This window comes from Sus scrofa, chromosome 2 (genome assembly GCF_054392235.1).
Source record: "Sus scrofa isolate SSC_HxYL_T2T_F1_AM1 chromosome 2, Sscrofa_HxYL_maternal_Yorkshire_Landrace_v2.0, whole genome shotgun sequence".
NCBI lineage: Eukaryota > Metazoa > Chordata > Mammalia > Artiodactyla > Suidae > Sus > Sus scrofa.
Genome location: NC_139384.1, coordinates 145,825,007 through 145,849,301, shown reverse-complemented (window position 1 = coordinate 145,849,301; position 24,295 = coordinate 145,825,007). Strand labels below are relative to the sequence as shown.

At 40.2% G+C, this 24,295-nt stretch overlaps 1 protein-coding gene across 2 annotated transcripts; it reads right to left on the bottom strand.

The window, feature by feature from the left end:
• Nucleotides 1-381: 381 nt before the first annotated feature.
• ZCCHC10 (zinc finger CCHC-type containing 10) lies at nt 382-23,030 on the bottom strand. 2 transcript variants are annotated; one of them, XM_003123930.4, is made up of 4 exons: nt 22,978-23,030; nt 8,788-8,949; nt 3,201-3,242; nt 382-2,560 (listed from the first exon to the last, which is right to left on the bottom strand). In XM_003123930.4, the coding sequence occupies exons 1-4, from the start codon at nt 23,016-23,018 to the stop codon at nt 2,296-2,298; spliced, it is 510 nt and encodes a 169-aa protein (XP_003123978.1). In that variant the 5' UTR covers nt 23,019-23,030; the 3' UTR covers nt 382-2,295. The 2 variants fall into 2 exon arrangements, with proteins under 2 accessions (XP_003123978.1, XP_084870691.1); XM_085014565.1 differs by lacking the exons at nt 382-2,560; nt 3,201-3,242 and adding an exon at nt 8,384-8,567.
• Nucleotides 23,031-24,295: the final 1,265 nt, after the last annotated feature.

Genomic DNA, 24,295 nt, shown 5'->3' with positions numbered 1-24,295 from the left:
GCCTTATTCTGATTCCAACACGATTTTACTATATTGTACAGTCACACTAACGTTTGTGGAATGAAAACCTATAGTCTGATGACTCCTTTTAATATAGTTGTGGTCGAGAAATAATACCTTTACTACTTTTGCCAGAGACTCACATTCCAGAGTTCTGCTTTTAGGCAAGACGGGGAGACTCCCTTTAGAAGGTACCCTCCACTTCGCCCTTGATTCTGCTTTTCTGAGTAAACTGTGTGCCTCAAGTTCCTGTCCTCTGAACTTTTTCAAGGAAACCTTTAAACAAGTGTAGTAGCAAAAATAATTATAATTGAAATGCCCTTACCATCTAAATGGATAAGAAATGGCATGAAGTAGCAAGGGGATAACAGAAGCTTAAGCTTATCAGCACAAACTGAATTTTATTTAATTACAAGTGATATAACCTATGTATACAATTTTTCCCTTCCAAGTTTTTTAACTGCTAAAATTTCTCTTACAGAAATTACAAACACTGTAAATTGCACTTCGCTAGTAAATTATCAAATTTGCCTGTCAACAGACACAATCTGTATGGAGCCTTGAAATGATGTTTTGAGAGTTTATTGACAATCACTGAAAGCAGATAAAACAGGAAATGACAGATCCTTAAACTCATAACACACATAAACATTTAAATAGAAGTCCATCTTCTTCAAAAGTAATCTTTTACTACTTTTTCATAGAAATATAAAAGATATCTGTAATTTTAAAAACCTCTATTTCCTGCTGTATAGCACAGGGAACTATAATCACTTGTGGTGGAGCATGGTGGAAGATAATGTAAAAAAAAAAAAAGATGTGTATAAATGTATAACTGGGTCACTCTGCTGTACAGCAGAAATTGACAGAACATTATAAATCTACTATACTAAAAAAATGTATTTAACCCAAATCAAAATTTTTCTACAAGTGATACCACTTTCCAAAAAGTTCAAAAGACCTCGCAAAATAATCTGATGTTAAACCAAATAATTTCACCAGGACAGAGTATTTCACTTTTAAGAAATATTGTGCAGTATTTCTTTTTAAACTTTCACACTAGATTTCAACTGTTTATATACCATGTAACTGCAACAGATTAATCCAAATCATTCACATTTATGCAGTAGACTGTCATCTATTACCAGTTACCACAAAAACTGTCATACCACAATTGCAAAATGGTAAAAGGCAATCTCTATGAAAACTTAAAGAAATTGTAGTAAAAGGCAACCAATATTACTCTAATATTCTGTAAAAATTACCTCTCTTCTTCCTACCTCTTTCCCCTTCTGAATGGTATTTTGTAGCACATTAACACACAAAGGGATTTATATCACTTTTACTTAAGTTAGCTTTTCTTCGGAGCTGTAGCTTCCAGTTTATGCCACAGCCACAGCAACTCAGGATCCAAGGGCTGCATTTGTGACCTATACCACAGCTCTTGGCAACAGTGGATCCTTAACCCACTCATTGAGACCAGGGATCAATCCCACATCCTCATGGACACTAGTTGGGTTCATAACCCACGAAGCCAGGATGGGAACTCAACTTAGTTTTTCAAATGACTGTTTTCTTTTTTGATACACTGGATTTATCAACAGAAAACCAAGATTAGATCCCTATATAGTTTAAGAATTTTTGTTCCCTTTTAAAAGTTCCTCTAGAATAATTTTCCTCGGAAAAGGGTAACTCTAAGAACCAGAAAAAAATGAATGATATGATACAGTAACTAGAAATTTGTACCATCCAAAAGGTATAAATTTATTAATAGGTTCCTTGAACTTTCAATTTAGGACAAGAAGTCAGAGTAACTTTCTGAACATAAACATAAAAATAGACCACATTTATTAACAGTAGGAAAACTCCTAAGCTTATAGTAACAATGTATTAAATCTTACATAATAACATACAGCCAAAAGCTTTAAAAATTCACTGTCAGATATTTTGATGCATTATCCAAAAAACATGGCTGGTACATAGCACTAACATATCATAAAGTATGGCATTTATTTCACAGGGAGAAAACATAAATTTATTGGATTTCAGCTGTGATTAATTTTAGAGATATATTTTAAAGATAAAAAAGAAAAACAAGATTTACCCTTAAAAAAGTCTTTATAATATAATCAATTACTAATACTCTTTATGTTCTTACAATGAAAAACATTTAGAAACTTTTGGACTCCAGAAATTTTGACCAGTTAATCTATTTGGCCTTAACACATTCTAAATTCCCTTCTGAGAATCACATTAAAGTTTTCAGTCCATCAGTCCAGTACGGTTGGAGCAATTCTATTTCTTTTTCTTCTTCCGTGATGGTTCATCTTCAGAGCTGCTATCTGTGCTGGTGCTGCTGCTACTGGAAGAGCTGGAATCTGAGTCTGAATCAGAGGATGAGGAAGAGCTGGTGGAGGATGAAGATGAAGAACTGGAGGAGCTTTCATCAGTGTCACTGTCCTCTGAGGAGGAAGAGGTAGACGACTCTTCACTCTCTGATGAAGAATCACTGGCTGAACTGTCACTGCTGTTGCTACTGGAACTGGTCACACTCTTAGACCTATTAGACAATTATATGCACGAGAAGCTGACATTTAATAGAATGTCGAAAAGCAATTTCCCATGAATAGTGTGTGTGTGTGTGTCTGTGTGTGTGTCTGTGTGTGTAGCTTTGCTAGCATGCTCTCCCTATTCTGAGGCTTTGGGGATTGCCTAACTAACCCCATCGTGCCCACCCTCTTCCCTCAACCACAAGGTCTTTTACTTCAGCAATTTAACTCTCTTGGATGGAGTTCAAGATAAGTGTATCTACTATATTTCGCTCCAGAGTGAATGATGTTAGAACAAAGTTGTAGATTAACAACTGGGTTTATATAAACCTCCTGTGGAGTAGTAAATGTTTCATAACCTTAACTACTTTATCCCAGATTTAGCTGGTCAATTATCTCTTACTACTCTAATAACATTTCTTAATCTAACCCAAGAGAAATTATTTACTATTTCCAGGTATAAGAACTCTAGAAAGTTGAAGAAAAAGGAGAAATGACAGTAAACAGAGGAATGTATCAGAAAACAGGGTATTTAATCATGAATTGTAAATGAGACCTTAGATCCAAATCTTATTATTTTTAAATCATACCCCCCATCCCTCTGACTAGTATTATTTACTACTTATATAATACTCCGAAAGCCATACATACCTTTTTTTCTTGGTCTTTCTTTCTACATTAGTTTCTCCAATGCTGATGAACATGAGGGGGGAAAAAAAGCTCCTGTTATCAGGATTATAAATAGCTCAGACAAACCCTTCTGCCACCCCCAACGCTGTTTCACACTGGAGAAACACTTTGTCTTTTATTACATGTATGGAGAATCCAGGGGTTTTTGTTTTTGTTTTGTCTTTTTGTCTTTTTAGGGATGCACCTGCAGCATATGGAGGTTCCAGGCTAGGGGTCCGATCAGAGCTGTAGCTGCCGGCCTACACCAGAGCCACAGCAACTTGGGATCCAAGCCTCATCTGTGACCTACACCACAGCTCACGGCAATGCCGGATCCTTAGCCCACTGAGAGAGGCCAGGGATCAAACTCACATTCTCATGGATGCTAGTTGGTTCATTAACTGCTAAGTCACAATGGGAACTCCCAAGGCTTTTTTTAATAAGCAAGAGGAAAGCTTCCTACTGCAGGTGTATGTGGTACATGCAGTCAACTTAACCAGCACTTAGGCAAGTCAGATGTTATCAACCATATTTTAGAAGCCAGGGAAGTTAGCAGTTAAGATGAACAAAGGTACCAATGGACTCTTTTTTAGCGTTTTTTTTTTTTTTTTAAGGGCTGCACCTGCAGCATAGGAAAGTTCCCAGGCTAGGAGCTGAATCATAGCTGCAGCTGCAGGCCTATGCCACAGCCACACAGTGCCAGATCTGAGCTGCATCTACAACCTATACCACAGCTCACAGCAATGCCAGATCCTTAACCCACTGAGCAAGGCCAGGGATCAAACCCACACCCTCATGGATACTAACTGGGTTCTTAACCAACTGAGCCACAATACTAACTCCCTTTTTTTTTGGTTTTGAACTTTGGTTGACATGACTAAATCAGCTACTTAGTGAAAAACAGAACAAAGCAAATAATAGCCCAACAGCTGTAATTTATAATCTAGGTTTCCAGAATTATATTAATGAATGGCCATTTCACATAAAAAGAAAAACTTTTAATTTAAAATAATCATCTCTTTTTCTTCATGTACCCTAAATGTTCAGTTGTGTACTTAATACTTCAAGACTTTGTTCCCTCACATTATTTATAAAGAACAAAGGCTGGCAATTTCTGAGTAAAATATACAGATGGCTTGCTGCTCTATATCTGCCAAACAACATGCATACTAAATCAGGATTACAGAATTCATCAACAATTACAGAATTACTTCTACTACTATACTATACTATACTATACTATACTATACTATACTATACTATACTGTACTATTACAATAGCACTGTCCTATAAATTTAACTTTTTTGGGGCTACGCCCATGGCAAATGGAAGTACCTGGGCCAGGTATGAAATTGGAGACACGGAGGCAACCTACACCACAGGTGTGGCAATGCTGCAACCTTAACCTGCTGTGCTACAGAGGGAACTCCTAAATTTTACCATTTTTTTATTATGAATTTCTCTTATGTTTCCTAGATAATGCCTCTATCCTTATTTCTTAAGTCTTCAAATATAAACATGTATTTATATAAAGTTGTTTTACACAATGAATTACTTACTGAAGTGTCATTTTTGCAGTAAAATAAGTGGTAGATATACATCTGTTAAGCCACACTATAAGAATTCATGATCACTTAAATTCACACATTTCCATCATTTTATTACTGAACCAAAAAATCAGCAGTCTTTATGTAACAGCCGTAACTAAAATTCTATGTATTTTTAAGACCAAGATACTGTGTAATACAACCAGAAAAACAAAAGTAAATATCAAAATGAAATTATTCATAACTCTTTATTTATTAATTTATTTATTTTTGGCTGTGGCATGCAGCAGCTTAATGTAGGGTCTCAGTTTCCAGACCAGGGACTGAACCACAGCAGTAAAAGCAATGAATCCTAACTACTAGACAACTGGGGGACACCTTCATAATTCTTTATTCTTATTAATTTATTTTTTGTCTTTTGTCCATTTTTTTTTAAGGCCGCACCCATGGCATGTGGAGGTTCCCAGGATAGGGGTCTAATCGGAGCTGTTGCTGCCAGCCTACACCAGAGCCACAGCAACGCAGGATCCGAGCCGCATCTTCGACCTACACCACAGCTCACGGCAATGCTGGATCTTTAACCCACTGAGCAAGGCCAGGGATCGAACCCGCCACCTCATGGTTCCTAGTCGGATTCATTTTCACTGTGCCATGACGGAAATTCCAAATTATTTATTTATTTATTTAATTCTTTATTCTTTAGAACAGAGGTCTTCAAACATTTTTTTCTTACATTCCTAATAAAAGAATTTTGAAAATTATGTTTTTCCCCTCATACTTTTTTTTCTCTTTTTAGGGCTGCACCCTTAGCATATGGACGTTCCCAGGCTAGAGGTCAAATCAGAGCTGCAGCCACCAGCCTAGGCCACAGCCTCAGCAATGCTGGATTTGAGCCACATCTGCAACCTATACCACAGCTCATGGCGATGCCATATTCTTAACCCACTGATCGAGGGCAGGGATCGAACCCACATCCTCATGGATACTAGTCAGGTTTGTTAACCACTGAGCCACGACAGGAACTCTCCCCTCATGCTTTTTAATCCAAATTTTTTTTTTTTTAATGGCCACACCCATGGCGTATGGAAGTTCCCCGGCCAGGACTCAGAATCTGAGCCACAGCTACAACTTATGCCAGATCCTTTAACTGATGGCACCAGACCAAGGATCAAACCTGTAGGGAACCAAGTCTCTACAACTGGATTACTAAACCACTGCCCCACTGCAGGAATTCCTAATCCTAAATTTTAATATTTGCAAAGGCTATAAAGTCTGGCATGTTATATATAAAATATTGATATTTATTTATTTTTTACATTTCCTATTTTATTTATTTTAATACTTATTTCCCCAATACATTTTTGATATATTTTTTAATTGCTAGACCATTCTGATAAATGTAAATACCGCAAAGTTCAATTACCTATCTTTTTTTTTTTTTTTTGCTATTTTAGGGCTGCACTCATGGTATATGGAGGTTCCCAGGCTAGGGGCCAAACTGGAGCTGTAGCTGCTGGCCTATGCCACGGCAACATGGGATCCAAGCCGCGTCTTCGAACCTACATCACAGTTCACGGCAACACCAGATCCTTGGCCTACTGAGCAAGGCCAGGGCTCGAACCCGCATCCTCTTGGATCCTAGTCAGGTTTGTTAACCGCTAAGCCATGAAGGGAACTCCCATAATTCATTTTTAAAAAGAACAAATGAACAAACTTTCCACAGCTGGTACTTTTATATTTTGCTTTTTCCTCTTTGAACTTGTACTTTTATTCTCCTTTCCCCCATAAAATATATACTAATATATTTTTATGCCTGAAAATTTTAGTGAGGAGTTCCTGTTGTGGCTCAGCAGAAACGAATCTGACTAGTACCCATGAGGATGCAGGTTTGATCCCTGGCCTCGCTCAGTGGGTTAAGGATCCCAAGTTGCCGAGAGCTGTGGTGCAGGTTGCAGACGTGGCTCAGATCTGGCATTGCTGTGGCTCTGGCATAGGCCAGCAGCTGCAGCTCCAATTCGACCCCTAGCCTGGGAACCTTCATATACCTCAGGTACAGCCTTAAAAAGACCAAAAAAAAAAAAAAAAAAAAAAAAAATTTGTGATGACTTATTTCCCTGCAATAAAAAATACAGATATAACTTGAAACTGTATCTTTCCAAGGTTTTATTTTTTATTTATATTATTTTTTTATTTTTGTCTTTTGTCTTTTTAGGACTGCACTCAGGGCACATAGAAATTCCCAGGCTAGATGTCAAATCAGAGCTACATACAGCCTCTGGCCTACGCCACAGCCACAGCACCACCAGATCTGAGCCATGTCTGCGACCTACACCACAGCTCATGGCAATGCCGGATCCTTAACCCACTGAGCGAGGCCAGGGATCGAACCCACAACCTCATGGTTCCTAGTCAGATCCATTTCCACTGCACCACGACAGGAACTCCTCTCTATCTTTTTTTTTTGGTTGCGCCCACGGCAGGCAGAAGCCCTCAGGCCTGGGGATCAAACCTGCATCACAGCAGTTACCTGAGCCATAGCGGTAACAACATTGAGTCCTTAACCACTAGGCCACCAGGGAACTCCTGGAACTATATTCTTAATGACACTGATTTCTTTTTTCCAGTTTATGTATCCATGGATCTTACTGCTTGACTGTGACAGGGTTCAGTATCAATTTAATTCCTATACTTAATTTTTACAGATTGAACCCTGAGAAACATTGTTAACCTAAACAAGTTGATGGGTATAGAGTTTTCTTCCAGCTTTGCTGTGGTGTTGCTGTGGCTTCCGGTGTTGCTGTGGCTGTGGTGTAGAGTTCTGTTGCAGCAATGTCACTCACTTCTTTGCATTCCTCCTATGTTATATCCCACAAGTCACATCACATAATGATGTATCGTTAAAATATACTTTTAAATTGACAACTTAATTAGATCCTCCTTCAACTTTGCTGGGAAAAAAAATTACAAAAGAATTTGCTCCCAATAATTAGGGCCTTTCCCTTTTTTTACAAACATCAGTATTGTGAAAAATGTCTAGGATTTTATACATGAGGACAATATACCAAAGTAAGATTAGAGACAGGTAAGAGGTATGCCTTTCTTTTGCGAAATTAGAGGTTAGGCAAGGTCTCATACAGATTTATTTTTGGAAAAAGCATATATGAATATCAATGATCTAGAAAGTGATTACCTTACAGGCCTTGAAGAGCCTTCCTGTTCACAAAACGGAAGACTGCTGCCTGGAAAGGCCACATTTTTAAGACACTATTATACAGCTGACAGTCCTCATGAAGATGCTGCTTCTAATTTGCAGCACAAAGTAGACCTGACACCTTCCTATTTCAGTTTCTCTAAAACATGTATACTTACTTAGTTCATGGGAATTTAAAAAGCTTTATTCAAAGGCATAAAAGAGTAAATAATAATTTTTCAGCTTCTCTCCTACCCAGTTTTCCCTCTAGAAAGGAACCACTCTTATCAATTATATTTCCAAAAAAACACTCCATCTCTCCTTTTTTCTTCCTTTTTAACATAAATGATAGTATATTATATATACTCTTCTCTCCCTGTTTATATACTTAGTGTAAGTATCGCGGGTACTTGGATATCTTTCCACATTAGTTCACATAATCTATCTCATAGTATTCTGCTGTCATTTCATTGGCAATTGAGGCAATAAAGCAAAGTGATTAAGCCCATGGACTCTGGAGACAGGCTAATTGGTTTAACACTTAACTTTTACACTTACTTGCTGTTGTGACACTGAGCAAGTTACTGAATCTTGCATGCCTCAGTTTCTTCCTAGGTAAAATGGGAATAATAATAGTACTTACCTTAACGGTATAGATATGATGCTGAAATAAGCTAATACTTGTAAAGAGCTTAATTCAGTGCCTAGTACACAGTAACACTCATTAAGCATTAGCTAATATCATAACCTAAATCTGGATAACCACTATAAAATATTTAGTGTCATAATAAATTCTATAAATATTCCTTTAAATACTATATGTAAACTTACCTTTGTTGTAATAATAATCTGTTTTCCTTTTCTTTTAAAGCTTTCTTTAGTTCTGCTGTTCTTGAAGGCCTATGGAGGTACTTTCTTTTCCCTGTGCATTCATAAGTCCAGTGTCCAAATTCCAAGCATTTCTGACATCTCACATGTTGCTTATTTGCTTCACTACAGAGCAAAAAATAGAACACAGGCCTTAAATTTTTTATTTTATTTATTTATTTATTTGGTCTTTTTGTCTTTTAGGGCCTCACCCTTGGAATATGGAGATTCCCAGGCTAGGGCTCGAATCAGAGCTGTAACCACCAGCCTACACCAGAGCCACAGCAACGCTGGACCTGAGCCTCGTCTGCAACCTATACCACAGCTCACGGCAACGCCAGATCCTTAACCCACTAAGTAATGTCAGGGATCAAACCTGCGTCCTCATAGATGCTAGTCGGGTTTGTTAACCACTGAGCCATGATAGGAACTCCCCCAGGCCTTAAATTTTTGATTTGACATTTTCTGCTATGGAAAACATAAACAATATAAGCATAAAATGACGTTTATGTTTAAGGTACAACTCAAAAATAGACATTTTAAATAATTTGTTAGGCTTAATCACAAGGCAATATAGTAAGTGGTTAAGAGCAAGGACCCTGGAGTTAGAAAGTATTAAGTTCAAACGTTCTTTCCCCAATTCCACTCCAGTAATGGCATACAAGGTAACTCAGACCAAGCCTTCAGCTCAGAACTAGAAAAGACAGTCAAAACATTTTAAACAATCTAATTGAGACATAAGAGAACTTACAAGGGGCTAAAGCATAACCAACCAAGCCAAGATATGGAAGAAGTTGGAAGCCCAGAGTGGTCAGCCCTATATTTAAGTTAACTCTTGTGCTGGAGGTTTTTGCCCAACTCAGGACAGTAAGTAAGCATCACTTATGAGAAGTAAGGGAGACAAATTACACATTTAGAAGTAGGACTCCAAAAGGGCTTTACTTAAGAATAAAGCATCTGCATGTAGCGTGCAGCCCAGCTTCTAGCCACCTAGGGGACTAAGAAAAATCTCAATCCCTGAAATTGAATTTAGATGTGGCAATTGAAAGAGCTCTTTCATGGCACAGCAGGTTCAGGATCTGGTGTTGCTGCTGTTGTCACGAAGGTTAGATCCCTGGCCCAAGAACTTCCACATGCTAGGTGAAGGGAAAAAAAAAAAAAAAAAAAAAAAAAAAAGTGGCAGTGACAAGAAATAGAAAAAGAATTGGAAAGATAAAAAACTTTTAATAAGAATTTGTGAGTTTAGCAAGGTTTTATACTGGAGTCAACAAACTCTGCAAATATTTGGAATAAATATTTTAAGCTTTTAGGCTTTGCATACCAAGAGGCAAATTTCACAAAATTACATGGGTTTTTGTATAATAAGAGAGAAAAAAGGAGTTCCCATCGTGGCTCAGTGGTTAGCGAATCCGATCCCTGGCCTTGCTCAGTGTGTTAAGGATCCATGAGCTGTGGTGTAGGTTGCAGACGCGGCTCAGATCCCGCCTTGCTGTGGCTGTGGTGTAGGCTGGTGGCTAGAGCTCTGATTCAGCCCCTAGCCTGGGAACCTCCATGTGCCACGGGAGCAGCCCAAGAAATGGCGAAAAGACCAAAAAAAAAAGAGAGAGAGAAAACAAATTTCTACAAGTTTTTTTGTTTGTTTGTTTTGCTTTTTTTTAGGGCCTCACCTTCGACATACGGGGGTTCCCAGGCTAGGGGTCTAATTGGAGGTACAGCTGCTGGCCTACGCCACAGCCACAGCAATGCCAGATCCAAGCCGCGCCTGCGACCTACACCACAGCTCACACCAACACCAGATCCCCAACCCACTGAGCAAGGCCAGGGATCAAACCCAAAACCTCATTGTTCCTAGTAGGATTCATTTCCACTGTGCCACAATGGGAACTCCTCTACAAGTATTTTATTAATGAAAACATTTCACACAAAAGAGGTTTATTAATGAAAATGGAATTCTTTTCTGGGAGATAATATTTCACTGAACTGAGGTTCAAAGCCAGTGTCCCCTATCATCAAATCGATCATATAAGGAATTCCCTGTGGCACAGCAGGTTAAATTTCTGGCATTGTCACTGCAGCAGCTCAGGTTGCTGCTGTGGTGGAGGTTTGATCCCTGGCCTGGGAACTTCCACGTGCCCCAGGAGTGGCCAAAAAAATTGATCATATATATATATATACACAAACACGTATAAACAGCATTCTTAGCTTCCAAGTCTACAAGAATAGGCAGCATGTAGGACTCTGTGGACTATATAGTTTGCCAAAATGTATTAGTTATAAGGTTAACACATAAAAAGTGAGTTTCTATTTAACAAAAATGGTTAAAAATAAAATTCTAAAAAGTGATATTTATAATATCCTAAAAAATAACAAATACTTATGAGTAAAAGAAAATATGTGCAAGAATTCTATATAGAAAATAAACATTACTGAGAGAAATTAAACATCTAAATAAGTAGCTAAATAAAAGGATTACCATGCTGATAGACTGAAAGACTCAATATTGCAAAAAAAGTCTATTCTCCCCAAACTGATCTATATATTCAAAGCAAAGCCAATCAAAATCTCAATAGGTTTTTGTTTGTTTGCCATAGAACTTAAATTTATTCCTTAAAATGCATATGGAAATTCAAAAGGCCAAGATGAGCCAAAATACCCTTATAAAGGATCACGTGGAGAAGACTTGTATGAAAAGAAACTGACTTACAGTGGTCATTTTGTAATGTATGGAGAAATTGAATCACTAGGTTGTATGTCCAGAACTAACAGTACTATAGGTCAATCAGACTTCAAAAACAAACAAACGTGGAGTTACCATTGTGGCTCAGGGGTAACACTCCGACTAGTACCCATGAAGATGTGGGTTTGATCCCTGGCCTCGCTCAGTGGGTTAAGGAACTGGTGTTGCAGTGAGCTGTGTGTAAGTCACAGATGTGGCTCAGATTTCATGTTGCTGTGGCTGTGGTGTAGGCCGGCAGCTGTAGCTCCGATTCGACCCCTAGCCTGGGAACTTCCATATGCCATGGGTGCAGACCCCCCCCAAAAAAAGAAAAAAAAATTTGAATGAAGGCAATCAAAAGGCACAAACTTCCAGTTTTAAGATAAATAAGTACTTAGGATATAACATACAACATAATTAATAGAATCAATAGGGCTATATATAATATATGAAAGTTAAGAAAATAGATTCTGAATTTTCACCACAAGAGAAAGAATTTCTTTGTTTCTTTAATTTTGTATCTATATGAGATGATGGATGTTCACTATACTTATTCTAACAACCACTTCATGATGTGTGTAAATCAAATTATTATGCTGTACACTTTAAACTTATACAGTGCTGTATGTCAACTACGTCTCAATAAATCTGAAAGAAAAATATAAAAGACACTGACTTATGATATGGCTGTAATAATTAAGAATGTGAGATTGGCACAAAGATATACAAATAAGCCAATGGAACCCAACAGAATGTCCAGAAATAGACTAATGTACGTATGAACAATTTATCACAACCACAGCACTAAAGAGCAGTGGGGCAAAAGACATTATAAATGGTGTAACAACAACTAGTTATGCATATAGTAAAAGTAAGACTTAACCATACCCAACACTGATTATAGACTTGGCCAAATAAGGGTTAGAAGACAGTACTAAAAAAAGTGACTTTTTTAAATTTTGTCTTTTTAGGGCTGCACCTGAGGCATAGAGAAGTTCCCAAGCTAGGGGTCGAATCACAGCTACAGCCACCGGCCACAGCCACAGCCACGCCAGATCTGAGCTGCATCTGAGACCTAAACCAGAGCTCACCACGGCAATGCTGGATCCTTAACCCACTTAGAGGAGCCAGGGATTGAACCCACATCCTCATGGATACTAGTTGGGTTCATTACCATTGCACTACAACAGGAACTCCAGAAGTGACATATTCTTGAGTTTGGAATTCTTTATTGCCTTTTTTTTTTATTTAGGTCAGCACCTGAGGCATATGGAAGTTCCTAGGCTAGGGGTTAAATCGGACTACAAATGCCAGCCCATATCACAGCCACAGCAACAAGGGATCCTCACGGATCCTAGTCAGGTTCATTAACCACTGAGCCACAACAGGAACTCCAGGTTCTGTAATTTTGACAATAGTTTATTTTTTAGCCCTTGTCCAAAATTTAAGCCAATCCTTATGTGAAGAACTAATGTTTCAAGTAAGGAACTAAGACTCAGTAGATAAAGTATTAAAAGGTAATAAAGAAGTCAGGAGTGCCCCTCGTGGCTCATTGGGTTATAAACCCAATTAGTACCATGATGATGCAGGTTCAATCCCTGGCACCACTCAATGGGTTAAGGATCCAGTGTTGCCGTGAGCTGTGGTATATAGGTGGTGGGCACAGCTCGGATCTGGTGTTGCTGTGGCTGTGGTGTAGGCCAGTAGCTACAGCTTTCATTCAACACCTAGCCTGGGAACTTCCATATGCTGCAGGTGCGGCCCTAAAAAAACACACACAAAAAAAAGATAATAAAGAAGAGTTATCTTTTTGCCTAGTAACAGTTCATAAATGTCAGTAAACAACTGCCAGAAGCATGACTCTAACTTTAGACACTCAGGCAGCCTTTAGGGATGCCCATGTGGTGAGGAACTGAGGCCTCCTGCCAATAGCCCTAAATAAGCTATCTCGGAAGCACATCCTCCAGTCATGGTCAAATCTTCAGATGACTGTAGCCCCTGGCAACATCCTGACCGCAAACATATGGGAAGAACTTGAGTCAGAACCAATGTGTTTAGTCACTCCCAAATTCCTGATCCACAGAACTGAGATGTTAACTACTAGAAGTCACTAAATTTAGAGGTAAGTTGTTGTATAACTATAATTGATAACAAAGCAATTAGTAAGTATTTTGTGGGTTGGTATTTGAAGGTACATAAATACCCTAATTTTTAGTTCACTTATTCACCTATCAGCATTAACTCACATTTTTTCTATTTTAATCAATGAGTTATAATCCATTACTATGATCTATTTTGATCCTCAGACTGTCCTAGATTTGGTCAGCAGGAATCCTTCCTAGTTGGATTCTGCGTTCTTTTGACATGGCTCTTTCATTCTTCGAGGACTTCCTTGCTTTCTGGTAAAACAAACAAACAAAAAAAAAAACCCAGGCTCATGTTGTATTTTCCCTGTCCCAGCTGGAAATCAGCCTGATGGAACCCTGATTATATTCAGATTCAAGATCAAGGCACACATGTGCTCACTGTTACTGCAATGTTATTTCCAACGACTCTCAGTGAACAGAGCAAGGGAACAACATACACAATGATCATATAGACATTTACAGCTATATTTCACTATGTATTTTGAAAACCATGAATTCATACCAATATATTTAATTCCAATCTAACTGCACAAAGTTTACTCTATTTTTTCCTCTCCAGTGAAAAACCGGGCTTCCAGTATCCTCAATAGATTTACTTATTTGGTCCATTCTTCTCATGCAGCCAAGTGCCCACTGCCACCCCTCCCCCCTCACAGAGGCCCTCTTTACTCTGCTTGGGATTAGATACCCTGCCCTTTGCTGTCCTCTCCCACCCTCCTGTGGACATGCTCCTCACCCCGCTTGGGCAAGGTCATGCCCCTATATGGTTGACTTCAGCTCTAATGCTCCAGGGCCAGGTCAGCCCTCTGCATGGACCCCTATTCTGCTCTACACCACCTAATGGCTTTAGGACTGACTTGTTCAAGTAAGGAAAAGGAAGAGAAAGAACTATAAGAATATTTTTTAACAAGGAGTTCCTGTCATGGCTCAGTGGAAACAAATCTGACTAGTATCCATGAGGATGCAGGTTTGATCCCTGGCCTTGCTCAGCGGGTTAAGGATCCGGCATTGCCGTGAACTGTGGTGTAGGTCGCAGATGCAGCTCAGATCTGGCGTTGCTGTGGCATAGGCCAGCAGCTACAGCTGTGATTTGACCCCTAGCCTGGGAACCTCCATGTGCTGCGGGGGCCATCCTAAAAAAGACAAAAAAAAAAGAATACTTTTAACAAGATTCATAAAATCCTTAAAATTGGAAATAACATCAAAGCAGAATGATCTGGGGTATAAAAGATAGTGGAATACTTCATAGTAACAAAAATGAACAAACCACAGGAGTTCCCGCTGTGGCTCAGTGGCTTAAGGACCTAACGTTGTCTGTGTGAAGGTGCAGGTTTGATCCCTGGCCTGGATCAGTGGGTTAAGGTTCCGGCATTGCTGTATGTTGCTGCTGAGGTTGCAGATTTGGCTCTGATTTGACCCCTTAACTTCCATATGCTGCAGGTGTGGCTGTAAGAACGGAAAAAAAAAAAAAAAAGAACTACAGCCTAATTTAACTTAGGTGGGGCTGAGATATAAGAAGCCAGACTCAGTCTAAATTGTCTGATTCTGTGTAAAGGTCAAAGACAGGCAAAATCAAACTAGCGCTGGGAATTCCCATTGTGGTGCAGTGAAAACAATCCGACTAGTATCCATGAGGTTGCAGGTTCAATCCCTGGCCTCATACAGTGAGTGGGTCAAGGATCTGGTGTTGCCATGAGCTGTGGTATAGGTCGCAGACACAGCTCAGATCCTGAGTTGCTGTGCCTGTGGCTCCATTTCGACGCTTAGCCTGGGAACTTCCATATGGCACACCTGCAGCCCTAACAAGCAAAAAAAAAATCAAACTAGTGCATAGTTAGGTGATAAAAGCACCAACAGAAGCAAGTAATTACCATAAATGTTAGAACAGTGGTTAGTTATCTTTAGGAAGGAGGAAGGAGGTTGTGACTGGAAAAGGGCTTTGTGGTTTCCAGTAAAATGGCAACTTTTATTTTTTTCTTTTTTGCCCATCCAGCAGCATAAGGAGTTACCAGGGCTAGAGATTAGATCCCAGTTGCAGTTGTGACCCACACCACAGCTGGTGCAATGCTGGATCCTTAAACCCACTGTGCCACGCCAAGGAGCCAGTCTGTGTCCTGCAGCTGCAGAGACGCTGCCCTCTAGTTGTACCACAGCAAGAACTCCTTTGTTTTTGTTGTTTTTGTTTGTTTTTGGAATTGGCAACTTTTAATTATTTGATCTGGGTAGTGGTCACATGGAATGTTCCCTTTATAACTATTTATTGACATATTTATGCTGTATGAACTTCTTTGTACATATATTATAGTTCACAATAACAACTTTTTTGTCTTTTTGCCTTTTTCTAGGGCCACACCCATGGCATATGGAGGTTCCCAGGCTAGGGGTTCAGTCGGAGCTGTAGCCACTGGCCTACGCCAGAGCCACAGCAATGTGGGATCCGAGCCACGTCTGCGACCTACACCACAGCTCACGGCAACACCGATCCTTAACCCACTGAGCGAGGCCAGGGATCAAACCTGCAACCTCATCGTTCCTAGTCGGATTCATTAACCACTGAGCCACAACGGGAAATATATTTTTTTTTTACCTCATGGCTCATTCACTATACAGCTTTAGGCTCTTTAGCAAGCTGGTTTTTGAACTTCAGTTTCCTATTCTAATAAATGGGACAATACCTACTTCACTAGGTCATTATGAGAATTAGGTAAAACCATAATCATGACTTATTCCTACTGTGTGCCAGGAATTTAGCTAAGTACCACTTATGCATAATTACATCTAATCCCATTAAAAACCCAAGGAGTTTGAGAACAATATCCCCATACTACAGACTGAGATGTTGGTACAGCAAGAAGTATGGAATTTGGCAAAAAATAATACACAAATAAATGGGAGATATTAATATCAATCCACACATTAGGTTAATCAATTATTTGGGCTAATGATACACAGCAATTTAAATTTTCACAAAACATGTTTGCAGGATGAGATGCTGGATTCTTAATTTTGACCTAGAGCAGTCACCTTTTTATCTTTGAAGAATTTGTAATTGGTGTTCAGGAAATATTTGTAAAATGAATGACTATTAAAATAGGAAAGAGTTTAAGAGAATATATATTGTTTACAGAATGCTTTTCATTAATTCCCATATTGTGGGCCAGGTTCTATAATTTTGACTATTATCTCATAGTTTATTTTTTAGCACTTGTCCAAAATTTAAGCCAATCCTAATGTGAAGAACTAATGTTTCAGGTAGGGAACTAAGTCTCAGTAGATAAAGTATTAAAAGATAATAAAGAAGTCCGGAGTGCCCCTTGTGGCTCATTGTGTTATAAACCCCTAATAACCATGAGGATGAGGGTTCAATCCCTACGCCCACTCAATGGGTTAAGGATCGGGTGTTGCCGTGAGCTGTGGTGTAGGTCGCAGGCATGGCTTGGATCTGGTGTTGCTATGGCTGTGATGTAGGCCGGTAGCTACAGCTCCGATTGGACCCCTTGCCTGGGAACTTCCATATGCAGTGGGTGTGGCCCTGAAAAAAACCACACACACAAAAGAAAAGATAATAAAAAAGAGTCATCTTTTTGCCTAGTAATAGTTCATAAATGTCAGTAAACAACCATGACTCTAAATTCAGAGCTTATCTGAATACATAATATTGTAGCAAATTTTTAAGGCTATCAATAATAAAACACTCTATGAACTTAATTTTAAATTGCCCACTTTTCAGACATTTTATACACGATTGTAATAAGCATTCCAGAAATAATAATTTCATAAACATTAAAGGCTAATTATTAACAAATGTAAAATAGTGACTCTCATACAAATATAACACACACACATGTCAAAGGTTTTATTTAATTAATAAGGGAACCAGTAGGATGTTGCAACTGGTTCAAAAGAGAATCCAAAGAGCACACATACACGGGCAATCAGGAAGGCGGGAAGTAAATTTACAAATACTTAAAAACTGGTCAATAGCCACAGAGCAAGAATTTACCACATTTCCATGGATAAGATTCTTTTCTACCAGCTTTCTACAATTCAGAGTTTTTGTTTTTTTTGTTTGTTTGTTTTGCCATTTCTTGGGCTGCTCCCTCAGAATATGGAGATTCCCAGGCTAGAGGTCTAATCCGAGCTGTATCTGCCAGCCTTCGCCACAGCCACAGCAACGCGGGATCTGAGCCAAGTCTGCAACCTACACCACAGCTCACGGCAACGCTGGATCGTTAACCCACTGAGCAAGGTCAGGGATCGAACCCTCAACATCAAGGTTCCTAGTCGGATTTGTTAACCACTGCGCCACGACGGGAACTCCTACAATTCACAGAGTTTTAAAATAGCTTAATGACAATGAGGCACTGGCCCTTATAAAGTCACAAAGACAGAAAGACTGGACTACAGGACACCCAGTAATAATCTTTTTTGGTTTTTTTTGACATCTATTTCAAAGCCTTTTACAACATTTCCGAACAATGAAAATACAGGGGAGGGTGGAAGCCTCTCAGAATCAAGGAAATAAAGTCTTCTTCTCCAACTCATAGGTTGTTTTCCCAATATTACAAAAACTTACTACTCAGGATCCCAGCCAATAAAAATACTGTCTACCAGCCCCGTGGAGTTTGTTTTTTCTTGTTATAAACAGAACATTCACCAATATCTAAAGCCCACTTGCGGTGGTCTAAATATTAACCAATCACCCCTAAAAATACTTAAACCTTCTACAAAGTAGGCTGAATAAGACAGAATAAGACAGACAATTTCAAAATAAACAAGATCAGTATTTATTTCTATTCAAATGAATACTGTATTTAATATTATTCCACTTCTATATTCTAAGCTAAGGCTTTAAAAAGTGTTTTAATAGCACAGCCCTTTTATGTGAAACAACTTCTTTGATACCTAAAATATTGAGACACACCTGCCACATTGGCAAGGCTGGTTTTTTTAAGCCTGTTGTTGGCAAAGGTGGAGAGTGGGCCCTCTGAATATAGTAAGATATACATTCCTTCTTTTTTTTTTTTTTTTTTACGGCCACTCCTGCAGCATATACAAGTTCTGGCTAAGGGCTGGATTAGAACTGCAGCTGTAGGCCTACATCACAGCTTGCAGCAATGCCAGATTCTTAACCCACTGAGCCAGACCATGGCTTGAACCCGCATTCTCACAGAAACCATGTCAAGTTCTAAACCTGCTGAGCCACAACAGGACTCCAGATAAACACTTTTTTTTTTTAAGGGTTGTACCTGCAGCATATGGAAGTTTCCAGGCTAGGGGTGGAACCAGAGCTGCAGCGGCTGGCCTATGCCACAGCAATGCCAAATCCGAGCCACATCAATGACCTACACCAAAGCTCATGGCAACACTGGACACTTTAATTCACTGAGTGAGGCCAGAGATCAAACCCACATCCTCATGGATACTAGTCGGGTTCTTTAACCCACTGAGCCACAATGGGAACTCCCAGATATGCATTCTTAGTTGCTGGTTAGGTAGTTTCCGTTGTGGCTCAGCAGGTTAACAACCCAACTAGTATCCATGAGGATGCAGGCTTCATCCCTGGCCTCATTCAACAGGTTAAAGCCCTGAGCTACAACGTAGGTCACAGATGTGGCTTGGGTTCTGCATTGACTGCTGTGGCTGTGGTGTAGGCCGGCAGCTGCAGTTCCAATTTGATCCCTAGTCTGGGAACTTTCATATGCCAAGGGTGAGGCCCTAAAAAGACAAAAAAAAAAGAAAGAAAGTTTCAATTGCTGGTAAGAATGCAAGCAGCAGAAACTTTCTGAAGGGCTACCTGGTAACATATAACAAAAATGTACATACCATAATAAATAAAAAATTAAAAAACAAATGAACAAAAATGTACATACTAAATAAAAAATGTAAATGATTATCCAGAAAATCCCTAAGAATCCAAAATAGAGCTACGAGAACAAATACATGAGTTTATTAAGATCACAAGATAGAAGGTCCATATAGAAAAGTCAAAATACTAGCAACAAACAATTGGAAATTAAAATTTTTACAAAAAATACCATTACAATATTTACTTTACCCTTGTTAAATTCCTTCTTGTTAGACTCAACATAGAGTTCTAGCCTGTCAAGAACTTTTTGGATCGGGATTCAGTCATCCATTGTATTAGTTATCCCTCTCAGCTTTGTGTCCACTGCAGGTTTGATAAATATGCTAATGTGTCCTCATCCAAGTCATTTATAAAAATGCTGACAAGACCAAACTCAGGACCAGACTCTGCAGGCCATCATGAGATGCCGCTACATATTCATTAAACCCATTACACAATATTCTTTGTCCATGATGTTCAATGGATCTACCTAATTGTCCTGTTTTGTTCAGGGATACCCTGAGAGACTCTCCAAAGTGCCTTACTGAAATATAAATACATAAAAGGTAACAAGGCACATCATCTGTAATGATGTGATACCTGGTGATTTTGGCTTTTCTTTCTGAGTGGATCCAGCCAGATTTTGCCTGGAATGGATGTCAAGTTCACTGGTCTAGTTTGTGGAATCTACTATTCACACTATGAAAATCAAAACAGCATTTGCCTACATCCAATCCTTCAGCACCACTTCTGTCTGCCAGAGTTCCTCAGATTACCAGCAGCAGCACAGCCGTCTCACCTGGAAAATCTCTGGTATGTTGGGGAGCAAATACCTGGGCCAAGTGCCTTAAACATATTCAGACTGGATTAGGACTCTATAACCTAGTCCTCAAGTTTACTGGGTTTCACTTCTACTCTTCTCATTCTGCATATAATTGTGTTTAAGTCTGATTCAAAGTTAGGTTCCTGAAAGATGTTCTGAATGGGAAGTTCAAAATTTCCTCTTTTCCTCCAAAGACTTTTAAAAAAAGAATGTCAATAGTACTTTCTCGTATATAACCTGTAGTTTAAAAGTGTTCTTATGAAAGTGATATATGCTCTTTATAAATAAAATTAAATCTTTTTTTTTTCACTGCTCCTGTAGCATGTGGAAGTTCCTGGGCAAGGGACTGAACACATGCCACAGCCATGACCCAAGCACAGCAGTGACAATGCTGGATCCTTAACCTCCTAGGCCACCAGGGAACTTACAAAGTTAAATCTTTTTGATAAATATAAAATGCAAAGTAAATGCTCCTATTCTGCCTTCCCCTCACCCCCAAAAATACTGGACTGCCCTTGCCTCTAAAGGGTCTCCCTCTCTGACTACTTGGGGACTCCTGACAGTCTGTAAACCATGACATGTTTTATTACACACCATGTTTGCTTCCCAGTAAGACCAAAACCTCCTAAAGCTGAGTTGTCTTTTACTTCGGTGAAGCTCATGTACTACATAAAGACACACTGCAAAAATGGAACATTTGTTTAATTCTGTGATACTTCCAAAACGTATGCTAAAAGTACTAGAAGTCTTACTTTCACTTCATATTTACAGTGGATATTGGTTGGTTTTGTCACTCTAGCAATCATTACCTCCTCTGACCAAACTACCACCACCACTGAGCTCTTCTTTGGCTTATAAAGATCCGTTCAATTATGCTAGGAAAAAAAATGATATCCAAATCAATCATAGCTTCATAATCCCATAGACCTGGTTCAGGGAAGGGCATAGAACCCAACCTAGACAGTGAGATGCTATCAACTTGAAGCTGAGAGGACATAAAGGACCCTAAATACAACAGCCTCTTAGGACCAAAGGAGTGAATCTATCCAAGTATGGAACCAACACACAAAAGAACAAACCTGAGAGTGAGAGATTAGACCCTGGTGACATTATTAGGCACACACCTATTAAGTACTGTCACTCCATTCTTAATCTCAGAACCATTTGACTTCAAAGTGCCCTTCCTCCAGCCAGCATACTACTTACTCTGATTCCCTAAGTCTTTATCCTTACGCTCAAGGGACTCTTTTCATGGGGCATGAGAGGAAGAGTCTGAAGAAAGGGAGACGTGGATGATCAGAGTTCTTAAAATAAAAAAATATAAATATAAAAAGAAATATAAACATACATTCGAGCAGACTGTGGGCAATAAATGAGAAAATGGTGAGGGCAAAAATGGCTGAGAGTGAAAAAGCGGCAGACAGTTAAGTGTGCAGGTTAGAAGAAGAAAAAAAGACTACAAGAAAGGGGCATCTGGGGAGTTCTCTTGTGGCACAGCGGGTTTAGGAAGCATTGTCACTGCAGTGGCCCAGATGGCTACTGTGGGCTCAGGTTCCATCCCTGGTCCTCGAACTTCCACATGCCTCAGACATGGCCAAAAAAAAAAAAACACGTTGGGGGGCATCCGGCATGAACTCCCTCATTATCTCCTCACTGCAAACCTCTTGTTGCGCGCCCTTTCACTAGCTCATTAGCTACAACTGGCCATCTTTCGGTTCTTAAAAACGAAGTTCTTTCCTGTCTCAAGGTATCTACTCCAGTCTAGATGCTCTTTCCTTTAGTCCTCTCAGGACTGGCTCCTTTCTCACACTTCAGATCTCTTCCAATGCCACAGAAACATTTCTTCAGAAAAGTCTTTCCTGGCCAACCAACCAAACGTGGATCTTTCTCTTTCCATCACCTCTTATTTCCTCTTCAAAGCTCTTATCAACTGTATTTACGTAAAATGTTTAGTTTATCGACTCCACCAACAGAATGTAAGCTTTCTGAAAGCAGAGGTTTTGCCTTGAACACTTCTTTTTCCTCATACCCCAAACTTGACATAGAATGATAGGCAATGCTTATTAAATTCTGCTGAAGAGAATGAACGGCAGAAAGTGAGAAGATAGTTCGGGAAAAAGTCGGCGTCGTAGTCAGCTGTTTCTAGGGAAGGTAACAGGAAGGGAGCAGGTAAAGCCAGATGGGCTGGAGGCCCTCACAGGAAGCGGAAGGTTTACGTCGGCGAGAAAAGGGGGTGTTGGATGAGGGCTGCAAGCTTCTCCCTGTCACGCGTGGGGTGGGCGGCTAACTTGTCAAAGGGGCATCAATCGCTTAGTGACCAACTCCGGGGCGTCCCGTAACCGGGAGCCAAACGCTAAACTCTCTTCAGACACCCCTAGGTCCCGCCTAGCGGTCCTACTCAGCCGTCGTCCACGAAATCGCTAGTCCACCGGACATCAAACTTAACGCCCGGGCCCCAGCCCCTTGCGGGGAGGCAACGTATGAGAAAAACGGCACCTTCGGCCGAGTCACAAAGAGGATCTGACACTGGCCCAGCATCCCGGCGCCCGCTCACCAGCTGGCTGACGCGCTTCTCCCCGCCCCCAGCCCGCCCCGCGGCCCGACTCCGGCCCTCACTTACGCTTGTCTCCGGGCTATGAGCCGATGCATGGGAGTCGCCATCTTAGCGCAGCTGACGCCCGCCGCGCAGGATTTTGGGAAGTTCCTCCAAGGGGGCGGGGCCTTCGAACCCTGGAGGCTGTCGGCGTGGGCGGAGCTAGTCCCGCCTGGCGAGTCGCGGGGGCAGCTTCTGGGGCAAGTAGGGGGTTGGGCCTGTGTCGGGCCCTTGTTTGAGGAAGAGGAGTGAGGTCGGTTGTCTCTTCTGAACAAGGCTTTTGAAGGATGGGGTCATGTAATTGCTAGGAAAGACAGGGAAGAACATTCTCCAATGAGGTGTTGATCTGTTCCTTCCCTTTTCTTTTTTCACCTGTGGAATATGGAAGTTCCGAGGCTAGGAGGTCAAATCCTGGCTGCAGCTGCCGGCCTACGACACAGCAACTGGGAACCCAAGCCACGTCTGGAACCTATACCGCACCTCACATGGCAGCGTAGGATCCTTAACCCACTGATGGAGGCTGGGGCTCGAACCCGTGTCCTCATGGATACTAGTCAGTTTCAGTTATTGCTTAGCCAGGGGGAACTCCTGGTCATCTTTATACACAAATGAATTTTTATATATAAATGAATGAAACTGCAGTGTTGAAGAAACTAGAAGTTGTCTGGAGAGCAAAGTGAAAAACAATGAGTTAAACAAGAGTAAGACCATCAGATGAGGAGTTCCCGTCAGTGGCTCAGCGGGTTATGAAACCAACTAGTATCCATGAGGATGCTGGGTTCAATCCCTGACCTTGTTCAGTGGGTTAAGGATCCTGTGTTGCCTCTGCTGCGGTGTAGATCAAAGATGTGGTTCAGATCCAGTGTGGCTGTGGCGTGGGCTGGCAGCTGCAGTTTGCATTCAACCCCCAGCTGGGGAACTTATATATGCCGCAGGTGCGGCTTTAACAAAACAAAACAAAACAAAAAAACCGTCCATTGAAAAATGCTGACCTTATCAAACCATCAAGTGCAATATATGTTAATTACTTACATTTTTATGTATATCATAGTGATGTTATAAGGGTATAGGTAAATTTGATTTGTCAACTGGAAAGAGTAACAAATATTAATTATTTAAGGATATTTTAGCATTTAATGACAGATCATGGAGGTTTAGTCTCCTAAATCCATTTTGTACAAATTTTTTTTTCTTTTGTCTTTTTGCCTATTTCTTGGGCTGCTCCCTTGGCATATGGAGGTTCCCAGGCTAAGGGTCCAATCAGAGCTGTAGCCGCTGGCCTATGCCAGAGCCACAGCAACGTGGGATCCAAGCTTCATCTGCAACCTACACCACAGCTCACAGC